At 37.3% G+C, this 26,108-nt stretch overlaps 1 protein-coding gene and 1 long non-coding RNA gene across 4 annotated transcripts in view; one reads left to right on the top strand and one right to left on the bottom strand.

Moving 5' to 3' along the window:
* The window catches only part of CROCC2 (ciliary rootlet coiled-coil, rootletin family member 2), a 95,997-nt gene that overhangs the window by 66,514 nt on the left and 3,375 nt on the right, over positions 1-26,108 (top strand). For both annotated transcript variants that reach the window (XM_087933148.1, XM_087933149.1), the window contains exons 24-34: positions 2,854-3,092; positions 3,202-3,361; positions 3,864-4,031; positions 4,569-4,920; positions 5,530-5,714; positions 10,528-10,648; positions 12,402-12,565; positions 14,856-15,296; positions 16,087-16,236; positions 23,121-23,252; positions 25,585-25,764. In XM_087933148.1, the coding sequence (XP_087789274.1) occupies positions 2,854-3,092; positions 3,202-3,361; positions 3,864-4,031; positions 4,569-4,920; positions 5,530-5,714; positions 10,528-10,648; positions 12,402-12,565; positions 14,856-15,296; positions 16,087-16,236; positions 23,121-23,252; positions 25,585-25,764 (2,292 nt within the window). The remainder of the gene's footprint in view (positions 1-2,853; positions 3,093-3,201; positions 3,362-3,863; positions 4,032-4,568; positions 4,921-5,529; positions 5,715-10,527; positions 10,649-12,401; positions 12,566-14,855; positions 15,297-16,086; positions 16,237-23,120; positions 23,253-25,584; positions 25,765-26,108) is intronic.
* Positions 17,042-26,108, bottom strand: part of LOC148125848 (uncharacterized) — a 28,785-nt gene continuing 19,718 nt past the window's right edge. For both annotated transcript variants that reach the window (XR_015743559.1, XR_015743560.1), the window contains exons 3-4: positions 24,185-24,223; positions 17,042-20,447 (exon numbers count right to left, since the gene is read on the bottom strand). This is a non-coding gene — a long non-coding RNA (uncharacterized LOC148125848). The remainder of the gene's footprint in view (positions 20,448-24,184; positions 24,224-26,108) is intronic.

Below are 26,108 nucleotides of genomic sequence, written 5' to 3'. Positions count from 1 at the left end.
GTTCTTATACAATTCTCCTACCCTTCCCCAAAAATACACAGGGCACAGGTCATTTCACAAACAAGCACAGCTTTCCAAGGAAGGCTGAATAAAATCCAGGCCATTCTTTCTTCTCCATTTTAATTCACACTGAAGTTCATGGGAAAGTTGTTAAGATGTTCTGTGGCTGTCCAGCTGAAGTTCAAATGGTACATGTGCACTGATACCAGTTTAATCTAGGAATTTCATCTATGTTGTCATATGCAATTATTCGGAAACTTCAAAATTGATCTTCCATTTTTACTGCTGTCATTTCTTCCAACCTTTTGTTGTAAATCCTTTGTTGGTAGAACCCATCCTCTCTTGCAGACAAGGTGGAATTAGTCATCTTTTATGTAATTCAAGAATGGGAAAGAAATCAGGGAAGAAGGAAAGTTTTGAGGACAGATCTGTAGACCTCATCAAGTTGAAGAAGATTGCTATATTTTTGCAATACAATTCCCGCAGAGCAGATATAGTCAATTCTCACTATTTGCAGATTCTGTATTTACAAATACACTTACTTGCTTAAATGTACTGTAACCCCCAAATCAATACTCAGAGCACCTTCATGGTCATTCACAGATATATGCAGAGTGGCAAAAAAAAAATTTTGAGTTACTCAATGTGCACATTTTCAACTGAGGTCGAACAAGGTGACACTCTGCCTTCTGGGTCCTATATTTCCTTTACGATCATTGATTGGATATTTGCTCATTCAGAGCTTGCAACAACTTTACAGATCATTATTATCACAAATAACACAAACTGACTGCACTTTTAAAAAAATCAATGTAATTCTCTTAATATAGACATACAAAACTTCTCAGTGTAGAGTGTATGAAACAGAACAGCCTTAAGATTACTGAAAGCCATGAGCTATTATTATAGTCAGTTTTCAATTCTTCCAATTAATTCGTTATTTGCTTCCTTCCAGATACACATTTGCTCTCTTCTTACTCATTTTCACCCTGAAATCTACATGCATATACAGTACTGACATCTTCAACAATATATCACACTATCTTGATAACTAAGAGCCATTTACTGGGAGATGCATAAACTACAAATTTTGCTCATTCTTCAGCAGAGACACAAGTTCAAGCTGAGATAAATCTACATTTCATCACATTCACTCTTGAACACATTCCTTATTTAAAAGTAGTAAAAAGGTTAAAATTAACAGAGAGTTATATGAATCGAAGAAACCTCATATCTTAGGTTGTCAGCTAAAATGTTACATATTAGTTGGTGCTCTCAGTGCTGGCTTGACCATATATTGCCATGAATATTTTAGAATTTTAGTTTCAGAAGGAGGGGTGGTGTTGGCACCTCCTAATGTTTGGCAACAAATTATAAGGCTGCTTTTGAGTATCTTGGCTTTCCCTAAGGACTCAGAAGTTACAGGAATAGCAGTTTCTATTCTTGTTTCCGTCTCTTTGGAAGCAGTGGTCAGGGTAGAGTGTTGGCATTTTTATAATGTTTAGGCTTTATTTACAAATACAAAGTCTGAGCATTATAGGAAGCATCAAGCTGAGAACAAGGGAAGGTCTTGTAATGTGTCAGTGAGAATGTTGGACTTGAACAAGAGAAATACTCTGTTTCTAGTCCATAGTCATGGAAGATTACTTGATATCTTTTAGCCAGTCACTCTTTCTTAAACCAACCTACTTGTCATGGTTATTGTTCTTTTTCAAGACCAGAATGTTGCCTCACTGTCTCCTTCCCTTCCCCCACTCTCTCTCTTTTTCAGTTTTCCAAAACCAGCTTCATTTGTCCTTTTTATGAGCTGCTCTAATTGATATTATCCTTGTTAGTGTGGGGAACGCACAATAAAATATGTCAGTTTAGAAGGAGTTTTGTATCAGAAAACCATATTTTAACAATCAACTTCTATAAAAAAACATTACTGTCCATCAATATTATTTGCCTAACAAAAATATTAGCCACAAGCTACCTTAGTAACAATATGAAAGGTAGGTCAAATTTTCATTAGAAATTTTTTGTCTAATATTTCAGACAGTGACATATCATCATGACTCATTTCTCATTTAAAAAGGAAGTCAGTAAAATTCTACAGTATAAACTTAACATTCAAAAGTAAGTCCTACTGAACACCTTTCTTCTTAATAGACATATATATCATTCTAATATATGTAGATGATAGATTTTGTTTTTATTGCTACTTTCCCCTTTAGTTAATATACACCAGCTCAGTGTTAGGCTTTAGATTAGGATTATATTTCCCCAAAACTTGCATTATAAATACTTCCTTTGTTCAGATATAGATAAAATAAAAAGATTGCTGAAGTTCAATATAGTTGGAGGGGCAAATTGTACTCAGTTGCAGATGTGTGCCTTTCCCGCTGGAGATCAAATTTTCATCTGCATGTTTTAATCAATCAACCAAAACTACAATCCACTGCATACTGACCATATGATACAGATAGAAGAGAATATTTGTGGTTCAGTCTTGAAAAGTGGGGTCCTTGGTACTTTCTGAGCTTGATTGTTTTCTTGCAGATGTTTCACTACCAACTCGGTAACATCACCTAGACCATCCTAGCACTGATGATACCTAGTTTAGTAATGAAACATCTGCAAAAAAGCAAACAAGCTCAGAGAGCACCAAGGACTTCATGACCGTTGAATGATAGGACTTATTTCTTGGTAGTAGATGCCTAATAACATGTGCATGGTGCCTTTAATTGTGTGTTTTGCCTCCAACCTCACTCTGGAACTACACCAATATCAATTTCCCTGGAGTAAATTCCCTAGAAGTCATTAAGTTTATTTTCCAAAATGCCTTAAAATTGATGTAGCTTTTTCTTAAAGGTAGAACAGTTCAAAGTCCAACTACGGTTGGCAGAAGATACCCATGCAGATGTTCACAAAGAACTCACTGAGCTTCACAAGAGACTGCAGGAGTCAGAAGAGGCGTGTGATCAGCGACAAAAAGAGCTACTGGAATTTCACAGGGCTGTAGCAGATGAGAGCAGAGAAAAGGAAGCACTTCAGAAGTCCAATGCTGACCTCAGAACAGCTGTCAAAAAAACAGAGAATGAGAAGCTCAGGTCAGCAGACTTGGCACAGTGTCAGGCTGGGAGAAGAAGCTGATACACATTGATGGAACAGGCGTATGTTTTTAGCAATGACTGATAATAAACACTTGACCTCTTGTAGACTGCAGAGAATCAAGGAAGAACGAGAACAGAAGATTGCCATTCTGGAAGAAGCAAAAGCCGCAGTTGAGGTAGAGGTGGGAGAGCTCCGAGTAAATCTACGGGAAGTAGAGAAGGCACACATGGAGGCCAGAAGGGAACTTCAGGAACTGCGCAGAGAGGTAGCTTACAAACAGACTTTCTTGTTGTTCAATTCAGGTCCAAGAATGTAACAGGTTGATGAAGAGAAACACTTGACATGATCAATGGAGGTTAGGAAGGATGTATGCAAGATCATTTGACATTATAGCAAATTAGTAGCATCATCCTAAATGTACTTACTGCTATTATTTGAAAATCCTTTGGAAAGTATCCTGATATCATTTTTCCATGTAATGACTGTCTCTTCAATTATGATGTAGTTTTGTTCCTAGAACTTCTTTTCGTTTTCAGGCCTTCCTCATATCACATGACACATATACAACCTACAGGCAGTATGTTCTCGCTGAAGAATCTGTTAGTTTTCTATTAGACTTCTATGTTTGGGGTATGATACAGTCAACCATGGCAGTTAGTTACCAATGATGGCAATACTTTTATGCAGACGAGTCCACATGTAGGTTGGGAATTTGGGGCACATATTCTGAATGGAAGAGTAGCTACATCCAAATTCTTCCTGCACAGGTAAAGTCCCTGGAGAGCAAGCACAGCAAGAAAACCCAGGAGGTCACTGAATTACAACATCAGTTGCTGCAAAAAGAACAACAGGAACAGCAGAACAGCAAAGAGGTCCTGGATCTTAAACAGAAGATATCTACTCTGGAGATTGGCCATGATTCTGCTCACAAGGAGGTAACAATGAGATAATAGCAAAGAGCAATTATTTGATGGGAGAAGAATTGAAGATAACAGATAATCAGAGTTGGAAGGGACCTTATAGGTCATCTAGTCCAGCCCCCCACCCAAGCAGGAGACCCATACACCCAGAGTAAGTTGAGACAGTGAAAGAAGGCAGCATTTTGTCAAAGAATGCAATGGAGATAAGATGTGTGATAAACTGCATACTTAATCGGATAAGGATGTAATTGTGAAGACCAACCCATATAGTAATAGAGTATTTTTATGTGTAATGGAGATGAAGTGTCCTTTTGAGTTGAAGTTGACTTGGTGACTTATAGAAAAATAGAAACATAGAAAATTGATGGCAGAAAAAGGCCTATGGTCCATCGATGTGATTTTCTTAACAATAGTATATGCTAAGAAATAATCTGCCACTATTTTTTTTTCCGGGATTTTTTTCCCATTTCCCTATTTAAAACTTCAGCTCTGTAATTTTCTGGAATCTCTCCTCCATATATACATTGCCCTCATGACTTTGTTTCCTTCCAGGTGTTGAACTTGCAGAAGAAGCTGTCTTCTGCAGAGGTAAAATCCCAACTTCAAGAGCAGGATTTAAAGCACAGCCTTGCAGAGAGTTGTATCAAGGAGAAAAAGTGGAAGGATGAACTCCATAGCCTGGAAGTGAAGCTTCAGGAAGCAAGCAGGTCAAATGAGAGTCTGCAGCTGCGCCTCAGCACCTGTGAGGGATGTATCCATGGCTTAGAAACAGAACTAGCCAAAACTGAGGCAACCAAGAGAGAGGTTGAACTGAAGTTAGTGGCAGTCCACTCCACTCTCCGTCGCACACTGGGACTTGGCAGTCGGAGTCCATCTCCCCAACGATCCTCGTCTCCAGTCAAAGGTTATTTTAAAAATTCTTCTCACTGCTATGGGCTAAATTAGATTAGCAACTCAGAATCTTTTGGAGTGCGCAGTTATAATAGATTCATAAATGTAATGAAATTAATGAACAAACAACTGGAAAATTGCTGTATTTTGAACCAGGAGAATGAAATACTCTAGGGGTCAGTCTTTATATTGCATAATACCATAGCTTTAAATGTGATTTATTGAATAAGTCCATAGTTGATTTATGGCACTAATCCAGAAATCATGATTTACAAACTACAAAGGCAGAATTTAGAAACTATACTAATCAAAACTATGTATTTAATAGCTTCTTATCTCATGTACCTTAGCCAAAAAGAAATTCTCCATAGCTAAAAGGCAGTGGACAATGGTGGTATAACCATCTGAAAAGATGTAAGTAGCTAATTATGGTAATATCCTCTCCTTAGGCAACAGAAAGCTTTTACAAATTAAAAAATATAAGATCTGTTAGATAGCCTTATTAATTAAATGAATGAATGAATCCTAAATTATGTAGTCTGCTAAGTCTTTTCTTCTGGAAATCCATTTCAACCTTGTCCTTTGGCTGAGACCAAGCAAGTACTTGGTTTTTTTTTAATAGGACCCAGTGGACACCAAACACCTGCATCTCGCACTGGTTCACCTGAGAGGAGCCGCTCCCGTTCACCATTTCATCGAACTTCTCCACTCAGGAGTGAGCAAACCACAAGTGAAATTGATCCAGAAGTAGTTCGAGATGCTTTGAAAGACTTCCTTCAGGAGCTACGGGATACCCAAAGAGAGAGGGTAAGCAAGGTCAAACATTTCTTCTAAGTTCTACCCCCATCGATTTAAATGGTATAAATTCATGAACTTTGAAAAACTCATAGCTATGAATTTGGTGTTTTATAAAACTATAAGAGCACATTCACTAATTTATCACAATCTGAATGCAGGGCAACTTTATTTTAATAAAGCTAATGCTAAGGAGTTGTGGCAAAATAGTGCCTTTCTTTTTGTGCTTCTGTTCATATTTTCCTGTCAGTACAAAGAAACATTAGTTCTCATATCAATTGAAGGAGAAGTTAAAAATAAAATCTATAATTAGGTGACTATTAAAAATAGGTTTTATAATCCATTGATTTCCATTAGGTTATCCATATTCTTTCAAATCTTCGTTCAATTTCTTCATTCATAGGATCAATCCAGAGAAAGTGGAATATTCTAAGGTTGAAATTCATTGTACAAAAATTGAGTCTTACTTATGAACGTATTGAAGTAGCAACATTTAAGTATTAGGAAGTATGCTTAAGACATAAACAGAATAGGCCTGGAATTATGCACTAGAGCCGTGATGGTGAACATATGGCACGCGTGGCACAGGTGGCATGCAGCGCTCTCTCTGTGCGCGCACAAGCCTAGTTCAGCTCTACCCCGCGCGCCTCCTGCCAGCCAGCTGGTCGTCAGGTCTCTGCTGCGCATGTGCAGGAGATGGGACATGTGCAGGGAGTGGAGTGGGGGGGCACACGTGCATGTAGGAGGTGCATGCGGGGGACAGGGGGCATGCACATGGTGGTTGCATTTGGGGGGTTCAGGCGAGCCCATCTGCTTTGGGCAGTCCGTCAGGAAAATATTAGCCATCACTGCACTAGAGTCTCTGTTCTGCTTTTCAGCCTATGTAAGAATGCATCCCTTAAGCATGTGTTTCTAGACATCCACTTGAAATAATATGCCATGCTTTTTTTCGGTATCCTGTTAGCTTTAAGGGCGTTTACTAGAAATTATCATCAAAGTTTCAGCATGATTATTTGAATGCCTGGAGAGCATTATGCACATAAATCTATCTAATCATTCTGGATCAAAGCCAATAATGGCTTAAAATATGTAACAAATGAATTAGTCCATTTCTTTTACTCACAGCAAAAATGGTTTATTTTATGTAATGCTATGTTTTAGCACTGATAATCTCCACAGTTGTCATCATCATCATCAACATTTCTAGAGCATCAAGTCCTTAAGGACTTTCGATAATGTACAGATAAAATACATAATAAATAATAAATAAACATGCAATAAAAGGACAGTATAAATAAATAAAAAGTACACAAATACTACTGAAAAATTAGTAATTATATTAGGTGAATTAAACCAAAGTAAATAAACTAGGAAATTAATCTGAGGAGCTTCTGGAAGGTAAACAGAGTGGAAGCCAACCAGATTTCCATTGGGACATCATTCCAAACAGCTGAAAAGTAGCATAATAATGCTTTGCCACTCTCACTCCCCTAAATTTCCTAACTACTATATCATTAGTACTTTTTTCTGGTGAATCAAGCTGGTTAGGCCCATTCCAATGAGAGAATGCAGTTCTGCAAATAACTAGGTACCAAATTATGTAAGGCTTTATGGACTAGTACCATGACTTTAAATTGCATCCAAATGCCTATTAGAACCAGTTCAGGGCTTGCAATGAGTTGCTCCCATCAGCAAACAGTGTCCAGTTGTAGACCACTTTCCTCTAAACCAGAGGTGTCAAACTCGATTTCATTGAGGGCCACATCAGAGTTGTGTTTTTGGCTGTGACAGCCTCCTGTAATCCTCTGCCAGTGAAAACAGAGCTTGAGAGGGTCACATGGCCGTCATATGCTCTGTTTTGGGCTGTGATGGCTTCCTGCAACCCTCTGCTAGCAAAAATGGAGCTCAGGAGGGCCACAGGCAGCCCTCTGGAGCTCCATTTTTGCTGGCAGAGGCACCGCGGACCAGTCCTGTGCTGTTTCCAGGGCAGCCCCGTGGAATCTAAGCACCCTGCAGGCCAGATCTGGCCCCCAAGCCTTGAGTTTGACACCCCTGCTCTAAACCAACTACAGTTTCTGAGTGATCTTCAAGGCAGGCCTATGTAGAGCATGTTGTTATAATCTAAACAGATGGTGATAAGAATATGAGTCACTGCAGCATGATTTCCACCCCCCCACACACGAAAGTTTATAACTGGCTAACTAGCCAAAGCTAGGAAAATTCTTCCCACCCCACCCCCAGGAGTCACAGCCTTAATTTACTATTCCTGAAAAATCCCCATCCATGAACCTGTATCTTCATGAGTAGTACCTTCCCATCAAGTGATACCACTGGAGCAGACAGAAAACCCCATGGAGAAACAGTAAATTCATTTTTAAAAAATTCAGTTTAAGCCTATCTTTCAAAACTGAGACTTCAATGGTATCACCAGCCTGGGGTAGCAATACGGAGCTGGGTACTATAAACATATCGATATTAGAGAACTGCCAGCTAAGCTGGCAGGATGGATCAAGTGAGAGCCTAGCTTGGAGTTATTGTGTAGCCACAAACAGCATAAGCATCACCTCCCTCTAAATCCATAAAGCCTTATCTGGTCATTTTCAGGGGAAGGCAAGCAATCTGGTGAGATTCTTATGGCACTGTATTACAATGCAGTGATGAACAATAAATTTCCAGCCTGAGGTTAACTATGAGTTTTCTGGTTGCTTGCACCTGAGATTTGATGAAACCAATCCCCAAAAACTTTTGATGAACTTGCCTGGTGCCTTCATGTAAATGTTAAATAGCAGAAGGAGAGAGCTGACCCTTGCAGCACTCCGCAAGGGATTAAGCATGATCTCTCCTGTCCCACTAGCACCAAATGGAATTGTTGATAAAGAAAGTAGATGAACCAGTGCAATACAGTGCCATTTATATACATGACAAGATAATTTACAAGCATAAGATCATGGTATGAACTTAGAAGTAAATAACAAGCTGTAAAAAGAGCACTGTTGCTAGGTACAAACTGTTACTCTTGGGAATAAAAGACTTTTGTTCCAATCCCACCTCTGTTATGGTTGGGTTGATATATAACATGATACTATTAGAGATTTTGTTTGTTTTGGCTTAGTATGAAGTATGCATCTTTCCACTATAGCTGGGGGGTTTTTTGAGCAAAAAATTTGTGAAGGCATATTGTTTCTTAAAAATTGCATCTATAGTTTTGTGAACCAGAGAGGGATATTCAAAATTCCTTCCAGTTCATTTATCTAGAACTGAAAATCATCTAGCTATTCTAACTCCATTTTGCAAGGATCATGTGAGCCAACTTAACTTATTGTGACCCCAAGTTGACTCCCAAGACATATGTTTAGCAACATTCAAGGGCAGTTCAGCCCTTTCTCTGTCATGTGCTATTTATTGCTCAAAAGCATGCCTCTTGTAAAAATGAATAAATATTTATACTGTACCAGAATAATTTAAAAAACATGGCTTGTCACAGTAATCATAGCATCAGATCATCCAACAGCCTTTCTGACAAATGAAGAAATCAGTTAATTCTGGGCTACATCACATTTAAAACATTCCTTGCTTTGTTGTCCTGTCCACCAAGATCCTGGAATTTATTGTTAACTTGTGTAAACTAGAAAGGAAAAAAAAGGGGAAAGTATCTACAAACAATAACAACATTTTTCAGTTAACGCTTTAGGAGCTATAAGAAACTCAGTGTTCTTGTACAGTCCTGATGCTTATTTACTTATTTAGTTGTAAAGAAAGCTATGTAGCCTCGAAACTGAAGGTGTTATGAGTTAGTAATAATTGTTTCCAAGGCCGCTGGCCTTCGCTTCAAGGAAGAAGCTTCAGAGCAGGATTTGATTTGTACAGTGAGAGTTTTTTCATAATACAGAGATTGAAATTGAATTATACTGTCATTTTCCAGTGCCCAGGAAAACTGCCTCAGACAAACCCTTTTGGGCAAAGGTATGCAGTGATAGAGGATGGTAGATCCTCCATATTGAGGAAAACGGGATAAAACCTGAATTTAATTTAAATGTAAATTTAATCAATTAAATAGGTAATATGAATTTCTCCAGGTACAAGGATTTTGCAGATCCCCCTCTTTTTATCACTTCCAAATCCAAGGCATTTTGGATAAGCAAACATTGTTGATAAACTGTTTAGTTCTTTGGGGATAGGCAAGGCCATACTTTCAGAAAGGAAGAGTCTTCTGCCAAATTAAGAGCCTGATATACATAGCAGGTAGTCTATTTCTGTCTAAGACTTGAGCAACACTAATATTTCTAAAATATGAAGGGCTACTTCTTTCATACCATACAATTCAGTAAAATGTCTTCAGTTACAGGTGCGGAACATGAAATTGGTTTTTTGTAAGGCAAGAAAACCATTTGAGTTAACTGTAGAGTATGACAATACAATATTTAATGCTTGCTTATGTCTCAGGAGCAATAAAAGTATGAACTAGTTTGGTTGAGAATAATTTCTCTGAGAAATTATTGGCAATATTATGTGTCATGTTATCAATAATGGTCTGATTACCGGTGATCTATCATTTGTTGGAAATGCAGTTACTTTGCTGTAATTTTAAATATGTGTTTTATTTAATGTTGACTTTAAGATATGTATTGTTTGTAGTTGTAGTTTCATGATGGACTACATAGTTGTTTTAACAGTTGTCCATATTAAAAATTACCCTTGTGGCTTAGTAAAGCAAATTATAGACAGTACAAAATAAATTTAAAAAAATAAATGTATCCGGTGTGAGTTTTATATCTTTCCTGACAACAAGCTAATGATATGAATATGTCCTATCTCTTGTTTCCAGGATGATCTAAGAATTCAGGTGATGAATATGAGTCATCAGCTGAATGAAATGGAGGCTGACCGCGACCAAACCCAAAGCCGTATCCTGCAACTCCAGAAATATTTAGCAGACTGTGAGGAAGGTCTGTTCTTTTTCTTCTTCTTCCCTTACTTTATCCCTTCATCCATAAGAATTTCTTCACCTATCTGTTTTTTCACCTCGGGTTATTTGCTTGTTTAGTTGGATAAACACAGTAATGCAGCAAGTTGTATATAAAGCAAATGAAATGAATCCCTAAACTTCTTAAAAAGCTGCTTAGAGACTGCTGCTTTAAGTGAAAGAATAGTGATCTAAGGGCAGATGTTTGATCTCCACGCCAGATGTTTCTCTGCTATGAATATGCTTTTTTCCACATATGGATCAAGATTGTGTGGATTTAGACATTCAATCTGGACTGAGCAGCAGATTCAGGACATGGAGAGAGGTCAGGAAGAGGATTAAGCTTATCTCTGCTTTAATTGCTTTTCTTCTTAAAATTGCAGCTCCAAAAGCTGCTTGTCATTTAAAAAGCAAATGCTGAGAATTAGTTACATATACGTGCAAATCATATTTACTCCTCATGACTATAATCAAGTGGGCATCCCTAACAACTTTAAAAACAAAACAAAATCAAATATTGTATAGGACCTGTGATTTTAATACACCAAAAGATTGTAAACCAATGCCAGGAAATTCTTATTAGATGGAAATCGTAATTGTACCACAGTTAGACATGTGAAGCTCCCACCTAATTTTCTACTGCAGGTAGTTAATGACTTACAACCATTTGTTTACCGATTGTTCAAAGTTGCTGCAGCACTGAAAAAAGTTACTTACAACCAATCCTCATAACCATTGCAGCATCCCAATGCCATGCGATCAAAATTCAAGCGTTTGGCAACTGGCATGTATTTATGATTATTGCAATGTCCCAGAATAATGTGATAGCTATTTGTGACCTTTCCAGATAGCTTTTGATAATCAAAGTCAATGGAGGAAGCCAAATTCACATAACAATCATGTGTTTTCTTTAACAACTACAGTGATTCATTTAACAACCATGGTAAAAAACTGCAAATGCACAACTCAACCTAACAAATACCTTGCTAGCAATGGAAATTCTGGTCCCAATTGTAGTTGTAAGTTGAGGACTACATGTATAGTTGTGCACAGAAAGGTTTAGGAAAAGGTAGGGCGATCTGAGGGTCTTTTTCATGCATGGCTGTTTTTACCATATAGCATCATAAATAAATTAATGCTTTATTAATTTGGAGATTCTGCCATTCATAAGAAATGACTAATTATAATTGTTCGGGTATCACTGCAAGCTGCCTATGGTTTCTATAGTGTACCATAAATGTCTATTTTTCATTAAAAACAACCAAAGATGCTACTATGTTTGTTCATTGATGGTCGTAACATGATTTCACATGATATGGGAGGCCTTTATTATCCAGGAGTTTATTGCATTATTTCATGTTTTAACTGATCAGGCATGTACAATACTACTACTAATATTAGACAAGACTGTATAGTGGGTAGGCCCTTTGGTGTTCTTTTGATGGTTTGGATTACAACTCCCGGAATCCTTTGTCATTAGCATGTTGCTTAATGAGACTGTAGCCCAAAACTTCTGAAGGCCACAAGCTTTCCCATTCATACTGCAGAACAGTATTTCTCAACCTCAACACCTTTAAAATGTGTAGACTTCAATCCCAGAATACTCCAGTCACCATTCTGGGAATTCTGGGATTTGAAATCCACACATCTTAAAAGACACTCAGGTTGAAAAACACTAACATAGAATAAATGATTTCACTGCTTAATCCTTGCATTTTGCAATTTTCTACATTTAGGTAAGAGGGGAACAGATGGCCGCCTGAGCAGTGCACAAGTAGCACTGATGCTGCAAGAGGAAACTATTCGCAAAACGGAACAGGAACGCCAGGCATCTGCAGAACAGGTGCTCAACCTGGAACGTAACTTACGTATTTGTCAGGATAGGAACAAAGAATTACAGGTGAGCATATTTTCTCTTTCAGTTAGGAAAAACCATTTCAGGTTATATCATAGCACTACTTCCTTTTCTATGACATCCTGCTTGCTACTCAACAGCCCAGCCAGCTCTTGAAAAGTAAAGTAAATGTACAAAGAGCTTGCAAAAAGAACAAGATTTAAAGAAACCTACAAAAGGTTTAATGACAAAAGGCATTATGAAAAGTTGTTAATGCACACAGGTTACATTGTGGCCAAAGATGCTTTCCTAAAAATGCATTTTGTGAAATACAGTAGGATTTACCTCTGAGGAAGTCCACTTCATACTGTGAACAGGAGACTGAAGTAGAGTGACTAGTACTAAAGTAGAAATAACAAATACTAAAGAATTTCGTAAAAGCTAGTCCACAAATTTAGTCCACATAAATTTTGAAGAATTATCATTGTAAGAACTGTAATATTTTCTCTTTGATGGGGAAAATTGTAGAAAAGCAATTACATCCACTCTTCTAATAGAGGTTTGTATAAATGAATGCCAAAGAATCTCATAGAAGGATTGCTGATTCTACCATTGGAAGGACTCACTGGAGAAGAGCCTAACACTAGGAACGATTGAGGTCAAAAGAGGAAGGGGACAGCAGAGAATGAGGTGGCTGGATGGAGTCACTGAAGCAGTCGGCGTGAGCTTAAATGGACTCTGGGGGATGGTAGAGGACAGGAAGGCCTGGAGGAACATGGTCCATGGGGTCGCGATGGGTCAGACACGACTTTGCGACTAACAACAAATTGTTTTTATTCAAATTGTCACTCAGCATAAAACAGTTTGCAAGGAGTTTTATCTAGTACCATCTGCCTTTCTAACACTTTTTCTTTTCTTTTCATTACTCTAATGCTGTCATAAGGCTTTTGTGTGGTAAGTTTTTATATAAACCGTTGTATTGCCACATTGGTAAACAAGGATGCTTTTATCTGGAGAAAAGATGTAAAGATGCAATGAGAAGCTGCCTGAAAAGGGACCACCTTGAATAGTCACTGCCCTTGATTTTACTACAGTGTTTCTCAACCTAGGGCCCTTTAAGATACTTTGCTGGCTGGGGAATTCTGGGAGCTGAAGTCGTCACATCTTAAAGGACCCTAGGTTGAGAAACACTGCTTTACTATATTATTCACTACTCATCGTGTTCTCATCTATGTAACATTCTTAATTTATAAAGAAGAAGAATATTGATGTAAATGTTTTTTAAAATGTATTGCAGTTAATTTATTTCAATTATGATGCTTGTTTTGTTAATTAACATAGAATGTCCCCAAACCCTTTCCCCTTTTTCCTAGTAAATTTCTCTTTTTATTACATCTTACATTCTTGTTTTGATCTGATTTACACAAACATTGTAATTTTACTGCCCGTCTTTTGTTCCCTCTTCATTTCTCTAAAATTGAGAATTATGTCAATGCACTGCACACAGTTTTAGAACAATGAAATCTAGGGATAGTATTACACTTGCTTTTCCTTGTACTGTATATGTATAGCCAAACAGAACAGCAACTCATATAACTGTAACCATTAGGAATTATGTCCTTTCTTAATTCCTAATGCATGACTTTTGTTATATTGTTGTTTTTATCCACAAAGAGAACTTTATTATTAAGCAGTTAATAAGCAAAAGTATTTAGCAACGCAAAATGTTGCCATATCCAGATTCTCTATGACTAGTCCAAGCAACTTTCTAAAAGTAGAAGCCCCAAGTGGTACCTACTAGAGGCCAAAAAGCCCAGAGAGGACAGGTCAGCAAGGCAACAAATCTGCAGCAAGGAGAGAGCCCAAAATTGCAAAGTACCTCCCAAATTCATTAAAAGAAAAAGATTGAGTGGAGAGACTTCTGTCTCTACTGAGATAATATCCATCAGGAGTGGCTAAAGACCAGGTTCTCTTAATTAGCGTCCTCATTGTCAGATGCATAGGCATTGCATTAATTTGCTTTCTTCGACTAGATACTGAGTGGTGAAGATAGTGCTAGTAGTCAGCAAAATGAGGCTTTAGTTGACCTCTGTAATAACACTCCTAGGTATAAGATGTTCCCATAATTTAATATGAGGTAGTCATGTGCCTTGTTAGATATGTTTCCCAGGAAGGGAGACATTAACTAAAGATTCTTCTAACGTTTACATTTTAGGATTCTCCTGTGGTACTTTTGTAGTTAAGACTCTAATGTCACCTGGCATTGGTGGCCAGTCCACCAAGTTTATTCTTTTATCCTCGTCTTAGTTGCTCTTTTCGCAAGCTTGTGGTATTCAAGATGTGGTTTATATTATAGGAGAAAGTCAAAGCATTTAAAACCAAGGAAGCAAAGCTGGAAACAGAAAAATGGAAGCTAAAAGAAGTTCTAGAAGCAGCAGAGAGCAGGGCCACCAAACTGGAGCTGAGCCACAGAGCAGTGGAAGGAGACTTACGACGAACACAAATGAGCTTGACTTCAAGGGATGAAGAGATCCAGTCCCTGTTGGAGCAAATCCAGGAACTTCGATGCCAATTAGGAGACAGGGAGAACAAAACTGCTCTACTGCAGCAAGAGCTTGACCACCTGACTCATTCTCTAGCCAGGACTGAAGGCACTGAAAGTCACTTTAAAGATAGGGTGCAAACTCTGTCTCAAGCACTCTCCAGTGCTACAGCTGGAACTTCCTCCTTGCAGGAGAACATCTCACACCTCCAAAAGGCCCTGACAGCTGCAGAGCAAGACCGTCGACTACTCCAGGTAGAAAAACCCAATTGTTTCAACAATCGGTCATCCTTGCCTGCACATCTCAATTAAGCAACTTATTTTCTAAACTCCAGCAAAATTGTGCTGTGCAAATCAGTCCCATTCCAATACTAGGTATCTGTTACAAGTCCCCTGCTTTTTTGAAAAAAAAAAAAAAGGCATGTTCCAAAGTATTTAAATGAATCAACTGATATCAGAATCCAAATTCATTCTCAGCATCTCTTACATGTAACAACCCCTTCAAAATGTCATTGATATCATGCTCTTTTTTGTCCAATAGCCCAAATTCATATGTCTTGCTAATATGCTTGGTCTTAAACCATAAACTGTGATTACTAACTTTTAAAATATCCAGGAAGGTATGTAGTAGAGGACATACTTTGCATGCATATTGACCCAAATTTAGTTCTTAGCGTCTTCTGATACAGCTAGTCTCCTACCTGAAACTTATAGAGTTGCTGTCATCAGTATAAGCAGTTATAAACTTGATGGGTTAAAGATCTGACTAATTAAAGGCGCTTTTGTGTATTCCTAATCATTTCTGAAAGAATACGTTCAAAGAAAAAAAACATACTTTTCATTATTTATTGCAGTACAGTTTGTTCCTTTCCAATGGTCTGAGCTGGGATGGAAGCAATGGAAGGGGCAGGCTGGCTTGCCGGATTATTTTTAATCATATAAACAGTCACTAGTACATGCATTGTATTATTTAACCAAATGTCTTTGAATTATTATTTCAGCAAGATTTCATTTCAGGTTGAATAATAATAATAATATTTTCCAGGATCGCTTTGACTCCATGCGACAGGCATTGTCAGATAGCAAGAGGCAAAATCATAGCTTGACTAATACAGTACATTTGTTACAAGATCGACTGGCTGACATGGAACTACAGTACAGAAATATGGAGAAGCAGAAGCATCACCTTCTCGAAGTAAGTGATGATGAGAGAGGAGGATTAATTTAACGAAACAATCTTATGGCGGCATGTTATCTTGAATCAACTTCAAGCCAAGTGGGACTCCATCCTTAATTGAAGATTATATGGATTATAGTAAGTCAAGTGTCACGGGAAGCTCCCTTTGAAAAGTGCATGTGCCGTCATTGTTGAAAAATGACAGAACCTTTTTCCTTAAAGCTGTGCACTTTTATGAATGATGTTTGTATTTCCAAATTTATTGTGGGCTCCTATTTTTCCCTGTTGAAATATTCAACCAGAGGAAACCTTACCAGTACTTTTAACAGAAAGAAAGAAACCGCACTCTCCAAAATCTAATATATATTAGAATTATATATTATATATCTAATATTTCACTGTCTCATATCTTTCTTTCCTCTTCATAGCTAACTTCTCCCAGCTCAAAGAATATTTCCTGCACTGAAAAAACATATTTTTCTTAGGTTCTGATCCACATTTCTTGGCAGAAAAGGCAACTTAAAAAATTTCACAATTTTTTGTCAAGAATTGTGGTATTTCCCATCTTGGAGAAGCAAGACCCAGTTTTATTGGAGGGAGATGATTGGCAAAAGAGTTCCACAACTCTTTTCTCTGAAGTCAGGGTTTGTCCTGGATATGCTTCTTGTTCTAAATTGTTCAGGTGGTAAAGCAAACAGATGTAACCTGATAATTTTTTGTAACAGTTATTAGGTTCTTTTTAAATGCAGTCATTGCACTAAAGCATTGTTAATAACTAATGTTTTTATTCCCATTAATTTAACATAAAATATAAAATTACAATATGGAAAAGGAAAAATTGCACATAATAATTATTTCTATAGAATTATATGTTTAGTGCCCTAACAAAAGGAGAAGAAGTAAGACAGACATCTGCATGTGACTTACATTTCTGCTGAGGCATAGTGCACAAAGTGACTTATTATCCATTATTTGTTTTATTCTTAAGCACTATAATATAGCAGCAAGCAGTTTAAAAAAACATATTCCTATTTGCATGCCTTATTGACAATATTCCTATTGACAAATAATATTGATTGTCACTGGGTTTGGGGGTTTGGTTATTTTTATTTTCTTTCTTTTCTACCTAAATTCTATCTAATTGTCTTTGGCATCATTGTAAGCCACTCAGAGTCTTTCTTGAAATTGAGCAGCATATCAATTGCAGGAATAAAAAGATAAAGTTATTATAATATGTGAAACATGTTGTTTTAAACAAAGATTTTAAAAAAGAAAACTTTTTATGCTTACAGGAATACAATTTCTATTCTTCCTGGCAAATGAAAATATTTGCAATCTTTATTTTGCAATTCCTCTCATATAATTTCGCTATACATACATGATTACTGCTCTGATGTTCTTTGAATGTAATCCAAACAAATGCACAGTATTCTTCGTTAAAGTTAAACTTCAGATTTCACTTACATATGTACATTTTTAGGTTATCTGCTTTCCTTGACTGTTCAGAGAAGTAACTAACATACAGCATCAAGGCACTGGTTCAAATTCACAGAACTCATTTGTCACACATCTGTTTGATATCAGCAGAGGCACTCTTGGATTAGCCTAATTAGCACTAGCCATGTAAATGCATAATCCAAACCATCCGGCAGAACCTTCCACTGAAATTAATGTGAGCATCTTCTAAGTGACCTTTGTACATTCCACATATAGCTCTCAAAAAGGGTTATATCTACCATCATTCTTGTCCCATTTTCTATTCTAATACCAATTAATCTGAGCAACATACAGCATTTCTTCAATTTTTTAACCAGGTAAGGGTTGTTTGAATATATAACTGTCTGCAGGAGTAATTGCAAAGTAGAGTAAGGTGTCAGGAATTTTGTGTATTTGGATATCAGACTTTCAATGTGAATTTTCTCAGATTGTTATATGGAGAAGCAGTATGTAGCTCTTATTCACATTTCTGGTCATCTAAACTAGAATTGTTGGGGAATTATGGTCAGCAATCTGTTCAGAGGCATATGTTGGCTGTCTTTGATGTAAGTTGTGATGTCAATAATTTCCTTCACCATAGCTCTGTTTTTGGCTTTGTGACAAATCATGGTGAGCAATGCATTGTTTATGCAACATACTAAGATAAACCCAAACCTATCATCTAGCTTGAGGTATGAATGCAGACCCTGATACATTTATATTAACCATAGCAGATGGTTACACAAATATGCCATCTCAAGATGCATTCACCCTAAAATGAATGCACCAAAAAAAATCAAGTGGAACAAATCCAGAGACACTGTTGGACTCTGCAAAAGGATAATGTTAGGCATGCCACTTTTATTCAGTTTTCTATTCACAACAGTCTCTAGAACCAGCACCTGTTCTAGTCCTCTGTTCATAACTGCTAGCAGTTTTTATTCTAATAGAAAACGTAACTCATGATTTAACAGTTCATTTCTTCATGCTCTCTGAGCTAGGTGTTTTCTTGCAGACTCAACTGGTTAACATCAGAGGGGTCAATATGCATACAGTGGGGTTTCCTGGTTGTTTACATACAGTTTGCTCTGCCACTCTTGGTTGGAGTGTGGCTTCCTCCTTTATGGTTCCTTGATAATGGTAATGTTTCTTCCCTATACTTCTTCCCGTACTTCATGTTTAACTGGGTGTTGGCTGTTGGTAGGGGATATGTTCTAGGCTGTTTATTTCCTTCGTAGGCTTTGGATTATGTCTTTTAAATGATATGTAAATAGCATTCATTTTATATGCATAATGATGGCTGATTTATCTGCCAAGCTTCCAGGAAATCCTTAGCATTCTTTGGATTTGGTTTGGTTTGATAGTTTCCCAGTTGAAACTCTGGTTGAGCCTGACCATGTGTTGCAAGACTTTCATCTCGTCTTAAAACTGCCACTTGGTGTTCATTATATGGTCTGTCAGTCTTCTACCTGTTTATCCTATGTAGTGGCTGTTATCATTCTTACCCTATATCTTGTAGATATCTTTTGAGACTTCAGACTGAGAGGGCACTAAAGGAATTACTAGGGTTCAGACGTGATTATCATACTGAGACAGCAATAGTTGCACTTACTGATAACATTTGGAGGGATCAGAATGGTGGTAGGTGCATTCATTTTGTCTCTTCTTTACATCTCAAGCTTTTGATACCATCAGTTGTATGGACTAATTCTGGACTAGTTTAGGGAGATGAGAATGGGAGACACAGTATTGCAATGGTTTTTCTCCTACTTCCAGCATTGGTTCCTTATTGGTTGTAATAGAAAAGAACAACCCTAAACATGCAAGATCTAGGATTCCACAAGGTTATATTCTCTCCAGTTTTTAAAAAAATACCTACCTCACACTGTTAGGTGAAGTCATATGAAGGTAAACAGTTAGATATCATCAGCATATACTAATGACATTTAATTCTATACCTCTGCCTCAGGTCTACCAAGTAATATTATCAAGGTGTGTTTCAGTGCCTGAAGAATAGGGCGTGGATTGGGAGAAATAAGATCAACTTCATCACTGGCATTTGAGTAGCTGTAAGGTTTGGTACTCATAGACAGGAACTTATTTTTGCCACAGAATGGATTAGCCTTCCTCTAGATGGTGCTTATGTGCAATTTGAGCATTTTTCTAGACTCCTGATTCCTGCTTGAGAGACACGTGGTACTATGGCTAGAAGGGCCTTTCCATACTTCTATCTTGTGTGCCAATTGTGCCCATTACTGATCCAAGAGATCCTGTACTTTGATTGCCTCCAATGTGAATTAATGTTATCTGTTCTACATAGGGTTGCCTTTGAACATCACTTGGAAGTTGCAGCTGGTCTGGAATGCAGTGGCATATTTTATTTCATTTTATTATTTTATTATTTCATTAAACAAATGGCTGCCAAACTCACACATAATGACTCCAACAGCTTGCAATGTTACAACATCAAACCATGTAACACCCCTATTCTGTACATTGTACATGCTCCCAGCAGAATTTCAAGTGTGATTGAAAGTGCTGGTCATCACCTATAAAACCCTTCATAGCATAAAGCCAAGTTATCTGTGGGATCACCTGTCTCTACTTCTTCAATGACTGGCCAGGCTGGCAGTACTTTGATGGGGTTATTATCTTTAAAAAATGTACCATAGGACTCCCTTTTGTGTCCCTTTCAGAAGGAGGAAAATCCTCTCCGATTTTGCAGCTGTTCTGACATTCTCTGGGTCCAAAAGCTGGAAGGCAAATTACATATCATTATGTTTATAATAAATTTTAAAGAACATGAATACAAATTCTGGTTAACTACTTTTTAACCAATAGTCCAATTTCACATGCAAAGTCAAAATAAACTTAGGGTCCCATGCAGAGCAAGTCATAGATATTCCTTGCTATGCTTCAGATCTGATTAATTTAATGAATCTTTTGTCATTTGTGCTAATTTAAGGCTTTTTGGCTTACTTGTTTTTCTTTAAAATTTTGAACTATAAGTTCTTGTGATTTTTTTCCTATGCTCTATGTGTAAGATTTTTATTTTTAAAATCCTGAACTGCCTCTGTGGACATGATTATTCTATTTCTAGCTGTTGTGAGTATCCCTAGAAAGGGTTAAAAATGTTATTGCCAGGTCCCTCCAGAAGTGATAGAAAAGGTCAGGCCAGGCATTTGTTGGAAATTATTTACTGTTCTTAGATTTTTCTAGCTGGAGAATTGAAAAGGGTGACGAATGTGCTATTTTTCTGTTATGGCAAAATAATGTTAGAAGCATTTATCTCTGCAAGCATAAAATAGCCATATGTATAGTGCCCCAGAATTCCCCTATGTAAAACATTTTTCCCTGGGCTGAAGAAAGGGTAGATTCTAGTTAATGAGTTCCAGAACATCAGGCCAGCGAAGGTAATTCATATCAACCTCATAAAAACTCTTTATTGATGTCTCCAGAGGGGAAATCCGGATGTGACCATTTATTTATTCTGGATTTTGGCCATGTATTTATTCTGGATTTTACCTCTCTCTCCTCTATTTAACATTTTCTTCTAGTGAGTCTTAAAGGGACAGAATATCCTTTCTTCCAAGCTGTTATTTGGAAGATTTTTCATCTGGCATAGAAGTATATTCATTAACTCTTGCAACCCACAGCCAATTCATTCTTTGCTTCTGTGTCTCTTTCAGTTTGAGAAACATATTTTGCAACATTGGGAGGGATGCTTTTTCTTCCCCCTCCCTTTGGATCACAGTCTCAGTATTGTTCAGAATGGTTGAACTAATGCAAAAATAAGGTTTGAGATAGGATGCCACACAGTTTTCCATTATAATGGTGTTATCTCTACTGCTAGATGTTTGGCTACCTCTTATGTGATTTATTAAAGCTACCATGCGTATTATAAAAATACAGCTATTTGATTATTGCAAAGAGATATTTTAAAAACCCTTCTCTTTTCTGCAATACTCTGAAGTTTGGAAGCCCACATACCATGTTCTACATTTACTAAACTTATCTCAACAGATATGAATCTAGGTTTAAGGAATGCACCCTACAGAAAGATAACGCCTTTTTCCAAAACTTTCCTTTTTTTCTCTTTAAGAAAAGTAAGTTTATATATTAGCTGTCTGGCTTATGGTAAGTCAATCCCTAGGCTAAACAACAAAACCAACTGCAACAGAAAAGAGTCAAAATCCCACTTAAGTTTAAAATGAAACAAAGCAATAGACCTAGTTACTAGCATTAATCAGACAAAAACATTTAGGAATGTTATTGATTCTGATAAAGCAGTTCCATGAGATGCTGCAGTGGGATGTGCCAGACTTTTAAAGATAAAATAAGTTCATCAAACATGTGTCCAAGAACAGCATCCAAGAAAAAAAAATAGATCAGCCAATTTTGATAGCCTGATCAGATGTCTTCTAGGGGATTCCTTCTGTACCTTTTTGGCATGAGGCTGAGTAATATGAAAATCAAATGGAGATATAGATTCATATAGAACACATTTACTCTACTTGCCGACATTCAAATAAGCAAAGATCAATGCCAGACAAACGATCAGACAGAAAACAATAATTAAGAGGCCATCAAGAAAAAAACTAAAACTGGCAGAGCAAGCTACTGCAGCAAATCTCACACTCACTTACACTGATTATGTTACCTACTTGGGTAATGAAATAACTATAAGCAAAAAATCAAGCTCAGGGACCACTAAGAACTCCATGGTAACTGAATCTGAATTGTATTTCTCATCCATGCAGCAATACCCACAAAGAGGTTTCAAAATAGGAAAGGTGACAGTTGTGGCATCATGATTGAAGCCCTATCCATTTATATGTAGATGCAATGTTAATAAATGTACTAAAAGAATGATGTCATGACCACCATCTTACCTATTTTGACAGCACCTGCAAATATTATCATCTTTCCCTGCTTCTCCTCACCATTGAACATAAAACATCCATACTTCTTACATGTCATCCTGTTCAGTGTTCATCTTTGTACCTTAAGTGCTCATTCCACTATCATGCTTGCATCAAACATTCTCCAAATATGCAGTGCAAGAAAGATGAGATGGGAGAACAGAACCAATTATGACCATTAAGAACCTGATAGAAAACAATTGTTGTATACTAGAGACTATATTATTAAAACAGAAACAAGCAAAATGGAATTGCATTGTATGATCAATGTGTGTGATTCTAATGCCAAAATAAAGCTAAAGTATATGAAAGCAGCACATTGGCAAATACATATACTGGGTTCAATTGTGCTCAGTTGGTTTGATTCACACCAATATTAAGCCACAAATTATGGTTCATAAACAGTACCTCAAAATTATGTTCACAGATTGTACTAAGCAAGAACCAAATAATTTCTAATTTAACATTATCTTTGAATAAGGAATTTTGGTGTCCTTTTTGTAGGCAGAGTGTGAGAAATTTGGGGAAGAAGATGATACTTTTAGACTCAGTCAGATGAGAGGACAGCCGAATCGATCCGTGAGTAGCCTTCAGCAGGAGATGGAAGACATCATGATGCAAAATGAACACCTGCAGGTTTGTTGAACTTATTGAACCTAGAGGTTACTAGACAGATTAATTATTCATAAAGTAGTGCTAAGGAGAGCTTTGTAAAATAAAAATATGTATACTTCTGCATTCTTATTTGCTAGTCTGAAAAACTTACAGCTTATTCTAACAGCCCATCTATCCTTTGGCTGGTATGTTGATGAACAGCATAATTTATTTTTTATCACCTCTTCACAGTCGCTTCAAGCACAATAATTAGAGGAGAAAGCAGCCAATGCTCATACCTAACACTCAATTTCTTTAAAAGGTCATAGATCATATTCTACTGCAGAAGAGAAGAAATAATTTCTCTAATTATTATAAACTAAGTTGTAAAGGCAGTGTGAAATGAAATCCATGAGAAACTGGCAAGCAAACAATTGTCTGCATGCTTTGGGGGATATTTTTGGTGGAGATTAATATTCATTCTGGTGAATTCTATTGAATGGCAAGAGGAAGGTAGCTAAACAAGTTCTAGTTATGCTTTTTTTCTTGTCTGTTTTCCATTTATTTTCCAAATGCACTAAGATCTGACATGGAGACACAGATTACAAAATCCAGCCCATGTAGATAACTGAGAGTGTCAACCCCGAAGCTGACCTGACCAAAGCCATTTTGACCGCTTCAGTGTTGCCACACTGGAGCTGAAGGTCATGGAGAGGCAATTTGAGATAGAGGGGATTTTGTAGCCAAAGCAAAGTAGCCAAGCATTCTCACACCTGGTCAGGGGAAGGCATAGTGATGCTACCTAGTTGCCATATCACACCGTGATTGGACCATGTGACTGATTGTTTTGAGAAAGTAGGTTTTTTTTAACTTTTAATTAGGTGAAAACCACGGGAGTTTTCAGAGTCAGTTTTCACCAGATATGTGCCAAAATGATAGTTCCAATAAAGTTATTCTTTGAGGAATCTACTTGCCTTGGAATTTTGCTTGATATGGATCTATTACTTGGAACCCTGACAGAGAGAAGGAAATACAATACATATTAATGTAGTTCTTCTTCTGTTACAAGAGACCAGTTTAGGCTTATGGTGAACATGCCCTGCCCCTTACCTGCTTGCTACCTGCAAGAAAAAAGAAAAATCACTTTAAGAAAACAGGAGAAGAATCAGAAAAAAGGAAAGGAAAAGGGTATTATCAGAGACAAAAAAGATCCTTTAGCCCCACCCACCATTTGCTTCAGGTTAGGCTATCATGTTAACAGAGTACAGGTTAGAACCTCAACCTACAGCACTTCATTTAGTGACTGTTTCAAGGTTACAATAGTACTGAAAAAGTGACTTACGACCATTTTTCATACTTATGACATTGCAGTATCCCCATGGTCACATGATCAAAATTCAGATGCTTGGCAAATGGTTCATATTTATGACAGTTGCAGTGTCCCAAGTATGTGATCACCTTTTGTAACCTCCTGATAAGCAAAGTCAATGGGGAAGGCTGATTCATGTAAGAACTGTGTTACTAACTTAATTGCAGTGATTCACATAATTGTGGCAAGAAAAGTCGTAAAATGGAGCATAATAAATATCTTGCATAACAACAGAAATTTTGGGCTCAATTCTTTATTGTAAGTCAAGGACTACCTGCTCCGTGTGGTTAGAATGATCATTAGAATACAGTATTGCAGCCAAACTCTGTCCGCAGTCTGGAATTTGAATCTGACAGACTCGTGGTGAGTTGAGCCTTCCATCTTTTCAAGGTTGGTAAAATGAAGACCCGGACTGTTGGAGGCAATATGCTGACATTGTATGCTGCCCAGAGATTGCTGTAAAGTGCTATTGCTACCTCTGAAGGCATGCAGCCTTCAACAACAAAACAAAAACATTGCTAACCCCTGCAGTTATGAAGCTCTGGAAGCCAACTTTACCAACATATTCACCATCACAGTCCCATGAAGCTATGAACCCCCATGAACCCCCATGAAGCTTCAACCCCAACAACACAAGAGCACACAACAGATACAACTCAATGTAAACCTCTTCAAACTCAATTGCAGAAAGTATAAATTCAGCAACAGAGTGGTCAATGCCTGGAATGCTCTACCTGACTCTATTGTTACATCCTCTAACCCCCACTCCTTTAACCTCAAACTAACCACTGTTGACCTCACTCCATTCCTAAGAGGTCTGTAAGGGGCGTGCATAAGTGCACAATCATGCCTACCATCCCTGTCCTATTGTCCCCATTTATTTGTACCTGTTTCCTGTATTCTTACTCATGTTTATACTTATATTATCTTGTAAGCGATTGACAAATCAAATAAATAAACAAACAAACAAACAAATAAATAAATAAATAAATAAATAAATTCTAGGTTCAGATTGCAGAGCTGGAACAAACACAGGCGCAGCGACTGATGGAGCTGACATCACAACATCAGATAGACATGGAACTAGAAGCAGAAAGACTACGCAGTGCTCAACTCCAAGCTGAACGGACATTGCAATCCCAGGAAAGAACCCATCGGCAAAGGGTGAAAAATTTGGAAGAACAGGTATAATATAGGTGTAGACTGACTTTCTTTTCTTAATAATGTCTAAAATCTGTAAATAGAATACTGACATGCACACTGAAAGGTTTATATAAATTTCCCATGTTTGTATGCATTGGGATAATGGTTGAAAGAATGAAGAAAATCCTGAGAATTTGGTTTGTTTAAAGACATCAAGGAGAAAAGAGTTTATTTTTTTCCAAATTCCTCTGTGAATGAACATCAGTCCAAATATCTTAAAGCAGGGCAGAAAAAAATCATTCTGTCCATTGGATTTTCTTGATGAATATTTTTTTTTAAGTATTTTGAGTTTAGGAAATCCTATTAATGTTACAAATGGATGGATG

The sequence above is a fragment of the Pseudonaja textilis genome, chromosome 4 (genome assembly GCF_049901715.1).
Source record: "Pseudonaja textilis isolate UNSWEBS1 chromosome 4, rPseTex1.2, whole genome shotgun sequence".
Taxonomy (NCBI): Eukaryota; Metazoa; Chordata; class Lepidosauria; order Squamata; family Elapidae; genus Pseudonaja; species Pseudonaja textilis.
This window is presented reverse-complemented; position numbering and strand designations above follow the sequence as displayed.